The sequence below is a fragment of the Gambusia affinis genome, linkage group LG13, assembly GCF_019740435.1.
Source record: "Gambusia affinis linkage group LG13, SWU_Gaff_1.0, whole genome shotgun sequence".
Lineage (NCBI taxonomy): Eukaryota > Metazoa > Chordata > Actinopteri > Cyprinodontiformes > Poeciliidae > Gambusia > Gambusia affinis.
This window is the reverse complement of record NC_057880.1, coordinates 3,468,742-3,483,386: the sequence shown is the minus strand read 5'-3', so window position 1 is coordinate 3,483,386 and position 14,645 is coordinate 3,468,742. Positions and strand designations below refer to the sequence as shown.

General features: G+C 44.7%; 2 protein-coding genes across 4 annotated transcripts; one reads left to right on the top strand and one right to left on the bottom strand.

Annotated features, from left to right (window-relative positions):
* Nucleotides 1-316: 316 nt before the first annotated feature.
* Nucleotides 317-5,414, top strand: aprt (adenine phosphoribosyltransferase). Of its 2 annotated transcripts, XR_006372605.1 has the most exons (6): nt 317-520; nt 1,472-1,575; nt 3,605-3,738; nt 4,066-4,144; nt 4,567-5,054; nt 5,160-5,414. XR_006372605.1 is itself a non-coding variant. In XM_044136781.1 (5 exons), exons 1-5 carry the CDS (start codon nt 432-434, stop codon nt 4,704-4,706), a joined length of 546 nt encoding a protein of 181 aa, XP_043992716.1. In that variant the 5' UTR covers nt 317-431; the 3' UTR covers nt 4,707-5,414. The 2 variants fall into 2 exon arrangements, 1 of the variants encoding a protein (XP_043992716.1); XM_044136781.1 differs by having other exon boundaries at nt 4,567-5,414.
* Nucleotides 5,415-8,876: 3,462 nt separating this feature from the next.
* Nucleotides 8,877-14,298, bottom strand: cdt1 (chromatin licensing and DNA replication factor 1). 2 transcript variants are annotated; one of them, XM_044135811.1, is made up of 10 exons: nt 13,792-14,297; nt 12,388-12,656; nt 12,076-12,243; nt 11,781-11,978; nt 10,978-11,123; nt 10,546-10,646; nt 10,272-10,460; nt 9,993-10,187; nt 9,711-9,912; nt 8,877-9,575 (listed from the first exon to the last, which is right to left on the bottom strand). In XM_044135811.1, exons 1-10 carry the CDS (start codon nt 14,233-14,235, stop codon nt 9,412-9,414), a joined length of 2,076 nt encoding a protein of 691 aa, XP_043991746.1. In that variant the 5' UTR covers nt 14,236-14,297; the 3' UTR covers nt 8,877-9,411. The 2 variants fall into 2 exon arrangements, with proteins under 2 accessions (XP_043991746.1, XP_043991745.1); XM_044135810.1 differs by having other exon boundaries at nt 12,076-12,656; nt 13,792-14,298.
* Between the last annotated feature and the right edge of the window lie 347 nt (nt 14,299-14,645).

Sequence of the window (14,645 nt, the reverse complement as noted above, 5' to 3'; positions counted from 1 at the left end):
TGCATTGAACATATATGTTTTTATTTTTATTTCTTTGCTTTGTTTGGTTAATGTTTTAGTATTTTGGTAAATAAACAATAAATTCATGTTTTAGTCTTGTTTTTATACCGTCCCGCCAATAACTGTTGGTGGAAACGTGACTTATGGCTAAGTGTGGCACCTTTACACATCGACTAGATCATGTTCAGTAAATTGCGTTGTCACTTTGTTAAACCAACTAAACTAGAAAGCAGCAAATAAAACAGTTTCAACCTGCTGTGTAGTGTAGTGGAGTAGTTTGACCAGAGGGGGGCGGTAGGGGACTAAACTACACCCTGAGAAAAAGAAGACGATCCCAGCGCATGCCCGCTGTGCCACATGTGGAGCGGTAGCCGTCAGACCAGACAGCAAAGATTACCAGTCTGTGATCAGCTCTGATCGGGTCAGGAAGAATGGCAGCAGGACCGGAAGCAAAACTGCAGCTGGTCCAGAAACACATCCGAGCTTTTCCAGACTTCCCAAAGAAAGGGATCCTGTTCAGGTAGGACTGTTATTCAGGCTGAAACACGTCCTTCCCCCCGGTGATCTAGTCTGAATTTATTCCCTTTAACTGGTTCTGATCAGACTGGATTGGTCCCAGCAGCTCGGGTCCTGAAGGGTGCAGGATCTGCCCTGCTCCCTGAACTGTTCACGATTTAAATCAACAGTGAACTGTTCTTTAAGGAAACTCTTGGCTGAAGTTGAAGTTCCCTCTGTGAGTCAGCGCCAGGCCAGCAGCAGAACTGTTGGTGCTGACTGGGCTCTTCAGGGTCCAGTTCTTAATGTTGCTCTGGTCTGTGCTACAGCACTGATCCCACTGCAGATAGAAGCAACATGTTCAGAGTTTTAAACATTTACCTATACCTGATGTACTAACAACAACAAAAACAACTCAAGATAGTAGAAGGAAGCAGAAGGAAAACGATTCATGGTTGTCAAAGATTTTATCAGATTAAAATCTGAAAAGTGAACCTCCATAGGCTCAACACTTCTTCGGGTCTTCCTCCAGGATTCTCCTGGCTCAGCCCCTTCACAGCAACTCTGACAAGCAGAGAGAAACATTCCCCCACCATGATGCTGCCACCACCATGTTTTAAGATGGGAGTGGCATGTTGGGGTCCTAGGGGTCCAAATTTTAGCATGTCAGCCAGAAAAAATAAAAATAAAAAAACATAAAAGAAAACTGAGCGTCTTCTTTCATGTTTGCTGGGAGTATCAGAGAAAATGCGACGCACATTTCAGACTTCTCTCCGTTTAAAGCTTTGACGACCATGAATCGTTTTTCTTATGCTTCCGAAGCGGCGCAGAACTTTGAGTTGGTCGATCATATAGAACCTCAGTAAAATACATCAAGGTTTGCGGTTGCACCGTGACGAATCAGTTCTTTTCAATATCTCAAAGCGTTTTGGGTAAAAATACCTTCCAGTTAATGTGAGTCGTGTTCATTCTTCAGAGACATTTGTCCCATCCTGAAGAGTCCAGCTGCCCTCACAGCAGTAACTGACCTGTTTGAAGAACATGTGAGGAGCCGTCAGCTGCAGGTGGACCTGCTCGTTGGTAAGCATGTCCCTCTGGTCCACTGGGCCTCCTGCACCGGACCTGGAGCTCTAACAACACAAAACATCTTCATGTTCTTTATTTCCATTTCTTTCTGCTGCGCTGCACTTCCTACTGCAGATCTGGAATTTCTTCCTTTCCAATTGAATAAGAAAAGCTTCGGTTGTCATTGTTATTTCTCACAGTAAAATAACTGAGTGAAACTGAGATGATCTTCAAAGACACAGTATCATGTAACAACAACATCGTTGTTATAATGTTACTCCCTCATCAAAGACGTTGTTCTTGTTGCCTTAATTCTTTTACGCATGTTTGGGAAATCCTTTAATCTCCAAGGCAACCATTCAGCTGTGCAAAACACCTGGGTGGACTTAGCTCCGCCTTCCAGACGGTCCCGAGCTTTCCGCCTCACAGAGCAGCCCTCCGCCACGACTTCACCGCTCGGCCCCTTCAGACTAGCCAGCAGTAATTAGCTTCTCTGGTAAAAACGTTGTTAAAGGGTTAACAGAGGAGCCATATTGTGACGACTTTCTGAAGGCGGAGTTTCAGAAAGAACAGATGTTTCTTAAAGAGGAAGAGACCCCATTTCAAGGTGTTAAATAACCAAATAAAATTTGTTTTAAGTCATATTTGATATATCTAACATTTTTAACAACTGACAGTAAATATAGCTACCTAACTGTACAATAAAATGGCACTATGTGCCTGGAAAACATATAATACTTCCCCTTTAGAAGAGAAAGCAACAGTTAATCGTTCTGCTGCTAAAAGAAGATACATTTAGCAGCAGTTTTCATGTGCTTTGTTCATGTGATGCCACTCTGTGTTGTGTGCAGCAATTAAGGAAGTGAAACAGCCTGATGCTAGCTGGTTAGCCTGGAAGTCAGCTGCTTTACAGTGAGCTGTATTTTCAAACACTGTTCTGTAAATAACAGAATCTGCCGTTTCCAGAACTTTGACTCTGCGTGATTTTTTTATCACTGGAAATATTTCAAAACAGTCAGCAGACTTCTCACAAAGGAGGGTAAAAGCAGCAGGCTTCTTTCAGCCAGCTGACTGGCAGTGTGGGCAGCTCAGCGGTCCAGTCAGAGAATCTGCTGCTCGCTCCAGCAGTTTCTCTGGTTTCTCATTAGAACCTGCCCTCCTCCCAGGTTGCTGCTGGTTCCTGTCATTACACAGTGTCAGTTTATGAACGAGCCCCTTTGCAGTTTTGATTTTATTAAAAGGGCCAACAAACTGAACGGTTGTCTGCTCATTAAGCTCCAGACAGTTACCATGGTGACTGAGCACCAAGAGTTAGGACTTGTAGCACAGGATTTTCCTGTACTTTGGAAATTAAAATTTCCCAGTCTCAAATAAAATCCAGCAGCCCAGTTTTGCTAGTTGCTGTGCTTGATAACCATTAGCAACACAAGCCAATGATAATGTATCTCTCTGCATTTCACACGTTGAAGCATTAAGCTGAACACGTTTAATCTCTGGTGGAACTGTGACACACATGTAAATATCAATTACTTATGTGCAGAAAAAAACAAACATTATTATCAGCTTCTCCTACTGTTAATAATTAGCCTGGTGGTGACTGAGTAGAGCTTGTAGCCTCCAGTAGTTTTTTTTTTTTTTTAAGTTTTTTTATCTCAGTTACATGTAGAGAGGAAGCAAACCAGAGAGATTTGCTTGGAGTTGTTGTGTTCAGTGATGTGAGCAATTTCTGTTAGCAATACAAGCTAATAATGTCAGTTTCTCTGCACCTGGTATGCACAGAGGTCAGAGACAACAGCTAACCAGGAATAGTTAAAGTCCACTAAAAACACCTAGAACTGCTGATCTTAATAGTTTAAGCACCAAATTATTCCTAAAATACATTTATAAACACAGTTTTTACTTGAGTAAAAACATGTTGAAGTAGCTCTAGAGTTACTTGAGTATAGTGAGATGTTCTGTTGCCCACCCGTGTGTGCGTGTGTGTGTGGGTGTGTGTGTGTGTGTGTGTGTGTGTGGGCGTGTGTGTGTGTGTGTGTGCGTGCAGGTTTGGACGCCCGTGGGTTCTTGTTTGGGCCCCTGCTCGCCCAGAGGCTGGGCGTTGGCTTCGTCCTGGTTAGGAAGAAAGGCAAGCTGCCCGGAGCCACGGTCAGCCTGGCTTATGACCTGGAGTACGGCACGGTGAGGAACACTGTCATGTTCACAACCTGGGAGTTGCTGTTGTTAACTCTTAGGAAGCCTGGAACCAGAAGGTGGGCGAGATGCTGGGAGCCGTGGCTGAATGGGAGCCAGAGCCCGTCAGCGAACTGGTCCTGAACTGGTTTTTCTTCACGTGCCAGTTGCAGTGGGCAGCACAGAGCTCCCTCTGACCCAGAGGAACCAGACTGCTGAGTGGGCGGCCAGCTGGTTGAGACGGGAACAGAGCTCTGGTCCTGACTAGGTCAAAGGTTATTTGCACTCAGGACGCTGACAGAAGACAGACGAACAACTTTCCCTCTGTTCCTCCAGGCGGAGTTAGAGATCCAGGAGGATGCAGTGGCTCCAGGCCAGAAGGTTCTGATAATTGATGATCTTTTAGCTACAGGGGGTAAGAATCCATTCAGCTCTTCTTTTCTCATTTTCACACCTGACAGTTTGTAAATGGTATTATTAGGAAGTTTGTAATAAGTTTCTATTGGTACTTTTAATACTTCCCCCTGTTTAGACCATTTGTGGAATATTTAAGATTTATTTGTGGCTTCCTGGAGTTCTGACTGAAGTTTGGTGTGAATTTCATGACAATAAAAACATTAGAAAAATGTTTATTAAGAGAAACCACGTGTTCAGTACTTATTGTATTTGCTTCATGTGAATAAATAAAGTCAAAATTTAAGCATTCACATCTGTCCTTTTCCTCATCGGCAGCAGTCAGGGACAGATCTTCAACAGAAGGTTGAGCTGAATTTCATTAGTGTGTGTGTGTGTGTGTGTGTGTGTGTGCGCGGGTGTGCGTGTGTGTGTGTGTTACAGGGACGCTGCTTGCAGCCTGTGAGCTAATGAAGAAGCAGCAGGCGGACATCCAGGGCTGCATGGTGGTCATCGAACTCAAAGACCTGAAGGGAGCTGACCGTCTGAAGCCTCACAATGTCTTCTCCCTTCTCCAGTACTGAGGAGCAGCACAGCGCCCCCTGTGGTTCGCCAGGACCACTGCGGCATCTCCTGGTGACTACAGCCAAGAAAACAAGAAAGCCCCTAAGAGCTTATCCTGAACCCCCGCTCCCTTTACACACCCTGGATAATGAAAGAGACTAACTTAGCGTTAAATGTCTAAAAGTGGTCGACAGCACAGATGGATGGAATTAATCATCCATAAACTCTATTCCAATTGAATTGTTGTATCAGGACCAAAGCTCCCTCCTGCTATATGGAGCTGAGATTTTCTTCTGTTCAGATGCTGAATCTTCTTCTTCTCCTTCTTCTCCTCCTTGAGGTCCTAGATGGTTTACATCTAGGATTAGGTATCAAGTCCTAGATGGTTTACATCTAGGATTAGGTATCAAGTCCTAGATGGTTTACATCTAGGATTAGGTATCAAGTCCTAGATGGTTTACATCTAGGATTAGGTATCAAGTCCTAGATGCAAACCAAACTGTTTCTTCATCTATAAGATATAAAGTTTCAGGTTTAAAATGACTTGATGATTTAAAGCTGGTGAGTCAAACTCATTTTCATTTTGGGCCCCATCAAGATCATGAATGTCTTTAAAGGGACGATTGTGGCAGAACGTATAGATAAAAGTACCTTTTAGTAAAGTTTTAAAATATAGCTTTCTCTGGATTCAGTTTGTAATTCTTAATAAATATTTTTGTTTTATTAAATATCTTTTCACATTTATGTCTTCTGGCCATATACAAATAAAAACAGTTTTGATTTCAGTGATAAAATTAGATGTAAGCACACAACTGTTATCTTGAACTTGTATTTATGTGACCTTCTAACATCTAAAAGGCCACAGATATGACTATGGTGGGCTGGTTTTGGCCTGAGGGCCTTGAGTTTTACACCTGTGACCCCCCCGGTCTGTTCTCCAGGTAATTTTACTGTGTTGATTCAGCCCAAATAATTCCATAGTTTAACTGAATCTGTATTTGGGAGATATTTCCCAAGCAAACTTTTTTTTTAATTATCTCGCAAGAACCAGGTTTGGCCTAAAATATCGATTCGGTATACGAGTTCCTAAACACAGAGATGCACTGAATAGAACAATGTGACCAATTTCTGATCTGCAGTTTTTAAGCGTTAACCTGCTGATCCTGATTTTTCTTTAGGAATTAATAAGAAATGTGTTTAATATATATTTACTCTAAGAATCTGCATTCTCCCTGAAAGATGAACAATACACAGGCTCACTCTGTGCCATGCTGACACACATCTGTCCTTTAAAGTCAGCCTTAAGTCTTATTTTGTTATAATAGGAAACTATCAATCTTTTGTGCTCGTGCAGAAGTGTGAAGAATCCCGGACAAGCCCCCAACAAACTGTTGATTTTAGCATAACTTGGTTCATTTATTTTCTTAGTGCTTAGATCTGGTAGAGGACTGAACTGGATCCTTCCAGGTTGTTAAAGATGTTTACTTGACACCCATCATCCAAATCTTTGTTGATCTTCTACATATTTCTAATTTTTAAAAATTTCAGAACAAACATTCATTACTATCTATGCAACTAAGCTCATCTGAAAAGTATTTCTGTTATACATGATTTTCAGTCACATATATTTATATGTGCAACAGGTTAAAATTTAAGCTCTCTGAAGAACGTGTGATGTTATAAAATGTGTTATTTTATGGAGCTGATGTTTTCCACTGTCCTGCCTGTTTAAACAAGACAGCGGCCATTGGCAAAAACCAGAATCCAAAACATATATTTACCATAAAGTCATGTATTTATAACAGGATGCAGGATGTGAACGTTCTGATGTCAAACGGACAGCAAATGAAAAGCAAAGAGCGTAACCAAAGAGGTTAGGATCAGAGTTTAGTTGTGAGAATAAAATGCAAAATAAAACATGACATGACGCATGATAAACAGGCATGGGAAAGTTTCTTTAGAGAGCGATGAGGATGGATAGGATCAGGAATGAAGATGGCGTAACAGTTAGATCTTCTGGAGATAAAGTTACAGAGGCCAGACTGAGAGGGTTTGGACCTGTCCACAGGAGAGACAGCGATTATCTGGGTAGAAGGTTGGGATCACCGGGCAGGAGGCTGAGAGGAAGACCAACCAGGAGATTTCTGGATGTGTAGAAGAAGATGTGAAGTCAGTTGGTGTGAGGGTGGAGGATTCAGGGGACAGGACTAAATGGAGACAGATGATTGGCTGTGGTGAGATGAGCCGCACATATAAATGGAATTATAAACTATTCCAGTTCATAATGTGAATTGGAATAATTATTCCAATTATTCCAATTCATAGCTATAAATTCTGATTAATATTTATGAATTACTTTTAGGTCCAAAGATTGTTCCTCTTCGGACCTTAAGAGGAACGATCTAGAGTCAGCACACAGTTTCAGTTATTACAGATAGAAACTAATCAGACTTAACGTAGCTAACAGGAGTTTTAATGGCAGCTTGAAACAAGAGCTTCACAACACGCCTGCATTTAGAAAATCCAACAGGTGGAGCCAACGCTTCAACAAGTACAGTGTTATACAGTAACACTGTACAATATAGTACACACATTGCAATAATCTTTCATATGAATGATCTACACCAATGATTTGGGGAAGAAAACCTTTATTAACTATAACTAGCTGGATGACAGAAGAACTCTTAGTGGTGAAGATCCAGATCACTATTTTAAACTTTAAAAGTAAGACAAAGTGTTTAAATCAATCTGGAAACAGGAGCTTCAGGCTTCCAGTTTAATATCGCTGCAGAGCTGATTCTTCTAAACCAAGGTACAGTGTTAGAGCTGTCAACATGTGAGGTGACAAAAGCTGGAATTGGCCCTTTAAAAAGATAAAGACGGTTCATCAGAAGCCTCAGAACTCAGAACCTTGTCATTGAGTTTTGAGGAACTCAATGACAACGTGTCATTGAGTTTCTCAATGACACCTCAATGACAAGGTGTCATTGAGTTCCTCAGAAACTGTGCGTTAGCTGGGGAGCTTTGTTTGTTCTCCCAACGTCTGGTAGCTTGATTCACTGGCTGTGACAGTCTTCTTGATGCATGCAATGCTGCCGTTTCACCTCTATGCACATAATCAAACACTACTGCTGTACTTCCTGTCAGTAGAGCTTCCAGAATGTTCCAGAATAAACCCTACAATGCATGACTACTTTCACAAGTGCAGTTATTATTGACCTAGTAGTCCACTATTTTTTATTTATTTATTCAACTCCTTTCTTCTGGAAGAGTAAACCAGGAAGAAAGGGCTGAAATGTCATGTTTGGTAATTGGGTTGGAAATGAAATGTTCCATAAAGTTGCAGGAACACTAAAGAGTTTATACAAATTACACACCATCTGGAAACCATACATATGAGGAGGTCAGGTGGGGCTCAGGAACGTTTAACAGGTGAAGGACTTTGTGCGTTTACAATACGGTGTTGGTGGTTTGTGGGGCTGTTGAGGAGCAGCAAATATACATCCATCTGAGGATGAAATAAGTCAGCAAGTCTGCAATATCCAGATGCCAGTTTATATCGTGATAAACAACAACTATGGATTATTCAGCAACGGCCAACACAATCAGAGAAAACTGCAGTTCATCAAACTCCAACCGCAAGGAATCAGACGACATGAGACCAAGCTTCAGTCCTGGAACCATTTTTATTTAAAAGCTACAAAGTACAAAGTACAGTTACAAAGACGGCCTTCTATCACCTGGAGAACATTTCCAGAATGAAAGGACTAATGTCTCAGCAAGATCTACAGAAACTCATCCATGTGTTTATCTTTAGTCGCAACAAAGTCTTCACATTTTCGTTCTGCGCTCCATCCACAGAACCAGAGCCAAACATGGAGTAACAGCAATCAGCTTTTTATGCACCTAAAATCTGGAACAAACGGCCAGGAAACTGAAAACCAGTTGAAACACAGAATGTCTTTAAATCAAGGTTAAAAACCCACATGGTTAGAGTTGCTTTTGATTCATAACTGGAACATCATAAAGTTTCAAAAACTTCTTTCCTTTAAAGTTGGTTTTATTTAATTTTTCTTCATTGTGTAAAACACCTGGAATTGCCCAGTGGCTCAAACGTTTTACTAAACTTACATCAAGCTGTGGGTAATAAACATATGAGGTCAGGTTTTTAACAGAATTATTGAAAGAAGTCAACTTTTTAATGTGTTTATTTACTGAGATGCACTTCGATAGTGATCATCACCTGTACAGGTGTTAGCCAATCAGAGAGCAGGAAGCCCAGCCTGAAGGGAAGCTAAATGGCTACATCGTGAGGTTACAGGAACACACTGGGAACACTGGCTATTTCACACATTTAACTGGAACTTGAGTCTGTACTGTGCACCAAACTGGTAACATGACATTTACAACACACACAGTGTGTGTGAGGATGACGGTAGGCTCAGTGGGGCTCATAGAAACATGCAGCACTCCTGATATCACTTGATCCTAAGAGACATCAAGTCAGCAATCCAACATTCTTCCTTGAGAAGAGAATAAAAAAAGAAAAAAAAAAGAAATCTTTCTCCATTGCAGGCGGCTGGACACCAGAACCAGGCTGGGTCTACACATCATGAGGTTTAGAAAAAGTTGTCTCTCCAACTGAGATCATCTTCATGTTGCAACAATCTGAGAAACTCTCAGGAAATTAGCAGCTTATATCTGGAGGCAGAAGGTCGAGTCCTGTCAGAGTCGCTCCTCCTCTCTGAGTCTGTGGTTGAGTTTGTCCAGAATGACGTTGAGCTCCACCATCTTGTTCAGCTTCAGGTAGAAATCCTTCCTGATGGGATGAATGCTCAGCCAATCAGGAGCCACTTCAGCCAGGAGATGGATGTGCTTCTCCATTTCACCTTTGGATTGGAGACAAAGGACAGTCGGTCATGTCAGGACAGTAGACTCACTCTGAATGCGTCCCAGTTAACACCGCACCGTCACTAATCACTTTAGGACCGACTGACGGAACCAGAACCGGTGTGGGAACCCACCTAGACTCAGAGCTGATCTGTAGCTGGCCGCCATGCGGCTGCACGCCACCTCCATGACCAGTGCCGCCTTCTTCTCTGCGACAAACACGTTCCGTAGGATCCGGGCCAGCTCGCCCAGCCGGGTCAGCATCAGCAGCCGCTCCTCCTGGGCCGGGTTCCGGGTCATGGCCGCCTGGAGCTTCTGGGCCTCTTTGGCGCGGATCTGCAAAAGGGAGAAAGGAACGATAAGAGAGCGGACTGAGGGGACGGCAGCAGGTGTGGACGAGCAGCGGGGACACCCACCCTGTCCAGCAGGGACTGGGACACGCCCTTCAAGGAGGACGAGACCGGGCCTGCAGGAGGAGCTGCAGGAGGAGCTGCAGGAGGAGCTGCAGGAGGAGCTGCAGGCTGAGCGGCTGCTGGGTTCTGGGAACCGACTGGTTTGGTTCCGTCTGCGTCGCCTGAGTTCTGGGTCAGAGAGACCAGAGCCTTCTCCATCTGACGGCGAGAGAAGAAGAGTAGGTTAAAGGTCAACGCTGAACCAGACTAGGTTGTTGTTGTCCAGGGCCTCTGGCGGCGCACCTTGGGGGTGATGAGGGACCGGGCCTTCTCCAGAACCTCCCGGGCTGTGGACACCTTCTCCGTGTGGGGGGGCGGAGGCAGCGAGCCCACCTGGATGGCGGGGACAGTGTCCACGTTGAAGCGGGGATGCCAGCGGGTCAGTTTGTCTTCTGGGACACAGACGGGTGGGACCAGCGAGGACAGGAAGGCCTGCGGAGAGTTCAGAGGTCACGACAGCCAGTACACCTCTACTGGACGGTCCTGAACGACAGAGAGTCCAGAACCAGCAGCTCACCTTGTGATGCTGTTTGACCACAGAGATCAGGTTCTGGTGAAAGACGCGTCGTCTCTCCAGGAGACGGGAGGCGGACAGCACAGGTCTCGCTTCATTCCGGTCTGAGGACACATGGACAAGGAGACCAGGAATTAGACCGGCTGCTGGACACATTTACAGGCTGAAAAATCAACGCATTCCACCTTAAAGGGACAGTGTTGTGAGTTTTCGAGCCACATAATGATTTTATTGTGGTCACGTCGTAATAAAAATTACATATATATCAAATATGAAATTGGGCCTCTGTCTCTTTAAAACTCCTGCTCTTTCTGGAACTGTCTTAAAGAAATCATCACAACACGGCTCCTCTGTGGTCAACCCTTAAACCAGGTTCTGGGTTGGTTCTGGGTGGACAGTGGGAAGCCCTGCAGTGACAGGAGCAGCTGGACCAACCGGAGCTGAGGACGGGCTCCACGGTGAGCTGGTAGCTTCCTCTGCTGACGTTGCTGTTGAACGTTGGGATGTTCTTCTGCTGCCTGAAGGAGAACGCTGCAGGAAACACCGTCTTGATCTGACCCACATGGCTCTCCTCAAACCTCCTGAAAGAACAGCAGCAGTCAGACAGCCAGCAGCCAATCAGATGCTCGCATCCTCACAGCTACATCTAAAAAAAAAAAAACACCCTAATATTCTTTTATTTCAGAAACTATGAAAACTTACTACACAAAATGGTAATCATTTCAAACCTTTATTTATAATTTGGGTTATTATGGTTTAAAGATAAAAAAATGCAGTGTCTTAGTAAATTATCAGATATATCAAAAAAACCTTTTAATTATATAAATGTTATGCAACTGATAGATCACACAGAACTGTGTGTAAGAACATACACAGAAAGCTGAGTGGAAGGAAAAAGTGTGATAGGAATCCTATGGAAGATCTCTGGGATATTGTCTTTTCAGAAAACTGACTTTTCTGATTAAAATATATATTTTTTCATTGACAATAAGCAATATTCTAACTTTCTCAGATCACGTTTTGCTCTTTCATTCTTACTGAGACAGAACAGTCACAAATATAAAAAAATAAGGGCTTGAAATATTTCACTGCATGTGTAATAGATATGGGTGATAGATGGGTTTCACTTTCTGCAAAAAACATTAAACTTTCTGGCAATATTTGATTATTTTTGTACATGACGTCCAGTCGGCATGGCGCTGCACCACGCGTTGACCCTCTGCAGGACCTCCTCCTACCTGTGCATCATGTCCTGCACGCCCTGCTTGATCTTGGCGAAGGTGGCCGTCTCTGAGCGGTTGTACAGCATGGCGACCACCGTGTCCATGCTGCGGAACATCTCTGCCAGGATCTTGTACTGGTAAGGCAGGGACAGGCCAGGGGGCGTGGCCTGGGCCAGGGTGTGGTACCGCTGGTACGCCGGCTGCTCCGCCCCGCTTCAGGAGGGAAGACAGAAAAAAATAAAAAAAACATCAGATGTAGCAACATGTTCTGGAGCTGGGGCTCATGGTGTTCTCTGCTGCGTCAACTAACCTGTCTGGGGCTGGAGCTGGAGGCGGAGCCTGGCTCAGCTCGACTTCGCCTGCTTCCCTCTCCTCCTTCCTCCTCTGGGCTTTAGCGGCCAGCTCTCTGGCCCGGGCCACAGTGAAGCTGGAGGCCCTGCTCTCTGAAGTGGGTGCAGGTTGGTCCTTTGGCCCTGATGTGGAGGGGGCCCTGGCCCCTGAGCCGAGTACAGCCTTGGACCCAGAGGCAGGTTGGTCCTTTGGCCCTGATGTGGAGGGGGCCCTGGCCCCTGAGCCGAGTACGGCCTTGGACCCAGAGGCAGGTTGGGCCCTGGGCCCTGATGTGGAGGGGGCCCTGGCCCCTGAGCCGAGTACGGCCTTGGACCCAGAGGCAGGTTGGTCCTTTGGCCCTGATGTGGAGGGGGCCCTGGCCCCTGAGCCGAGTACGGCCTTGGTCCCAGACACAGGTTGGGCCCTGGGCCCTGAGGTTGGGGGGGCCCCGGCTGCATGGCTAGAAGCTGCTGGAGAGGTGGAGGTGGCGACGCTCTCCGCCTGCTGCCTGATTGTCTGGAGGCGAGACCTGAGCGCTGTGATGTCATCCTTACAGAAAGCCTGGTGGACAGAGGGAGGTCGGGTCAAGGTCATATACTTCAGCCCTGAATGATTCACACCGCTGGCTGTGATTAACATGCTCACATTAACAAGCATTTTGTTAATGAATCATCAAAACAAGCAGAAAGCTCATCAGCAAGAAATATTTGGACAAACTTTATAGTTTTGTCGCCTCCTTTGTGTTTTATCTGTTTGTTTTATCTGCAGCGTTTCATTTTGTCTTATTTTCTTGTAACTAGCATTTTGCTTGAAAGCCCTTTGAAAATAAAGTCATCATCATCATTATCATTATATAATAACGATAGTAATAATATTGTGGTGTAATGCTGGTGACGGCAGCAGCAGTTTGTCCTGCGAATCGACGGGTTGCTGCCTCAATCCCCACTCCACCCTCCTCTGTCGTCGTGTTCTTGAGCAAGACTTCACTCACCTTGTCTGCTGCTGGGGTCAGAGGGCCCGGTGGCACAGCAGGCACTGCTGTTAGACTGCCTCAGGACAGCTGTGACTACTATCCAGTAGCTTGCCATCGTGTGTGTGTGTGTGTGTGTGTGTGTGTGTGAAGTGCTCTGGTCTTGATAAAGCGCTATACAATTACAAAACCATTAACCATTTGCCAATATAACATCAAGCTTTTAGTATATCACAGAATCAAACTAGGGCTATAATTTATAAATAATCTAACATGGAACAAAAACAGTCAATGATTTCTCCCTTGGATCCGTTTCATTTTTGTCTTCTCAATTTTTCTTCAACAAAGTTAATGTGTTGCCATTGTTATTAAAATTAATGCTCTTTTAGCTTCAGTCATACTGGGACAGGATCCCAGTGGATCTTCTAGATCACAGCTCTGAAAGCTGCAGCTCTGGATCCCTGAATATATTAAAACATGAAATATTGACCTGTTATTACTGGTTCTAGAAGCCTCTCTGCTCAGGAGCATTATTAATATTTCTCCCGTTTATTGAAGGCAAATTAAAAAAAAGCTGAAGGCAAAATGAACTGCGAGAACTTTGACTGACTGCAGGGACTGATCAGGTTAATTTGGGTTAAAAACCATTATTAATTTGAATAAGATTAAAATGTTCTGCAATCACACCCAGAATGAATGGAGAACCGGTGTGTTCTCCCCTCTCACCTGTGTTGTGTCCCCGGGCAGGACGAGCTTCTTCCTGGCTGTCCTCCTGGTTGTTTTCTCAGTCGTGTTCGCCTCAGCCTCTCTGGCCCTTCCGGCTTGCCGTCTCCTTTTGACCGAGGAGTGCTCGGCCGTGGCTGAGAACACTGCAGCTCCGAGGTCGAACTCTGCTTCGGCCGAGCTCCTTTTGGGAGTCCGGGGACTGGCCGGATCCGTGTCGGGTCTGCTGGAGGCGGACTGCCTGTCATTACTCAGCCCCGCTGCCTCGTCTACAAGCCGGACAAACTCCTCACGGACCGGAGAGCAGCAGAGAGCGGACTCTTTATTTCCATGGTGGAAGCTGCAGGCCGAGGAGCCTCTCACCCCTCCTTTGCGCTGATTTCCTGGGGCCCTCGCTGCTCCGTTCTTCCTCTGACAGAAGAACTCGGTGACCTGAGCCTGAGACATGTTGCTGTCGCCGCTGCAGAACCAGAACCCGTAAACAACACCGCGCCGTGTATTATAGGCTGCGGAGGAAGGCGAGTGGAATTTTCGCGCGCAATCAGTAGAGGCCACACCCCCATCCTGCCCACCTCTTGACGCATGCGCACACTGTGCTACTTTACATGTAGCACATATGAGCGTCAGTATGTAACTCATAACACAAAAATTTATAACTAAACCAGTTAGAACGTCATCAAATTCAAATTCACTTCCAATTCAAAAAGACTTTATTGATCACAAAAAGAAATTAAAAGCTGCTGCAACTCATATTAGTTCAAATTATAAGAGTTGTAAATAGTGAAAGTTATTGTAGAATTTTATAGAGCTTTATTTTTATAGAGCTCTCTGTGTGGCTGGCAAAGAGAAGTCCAATC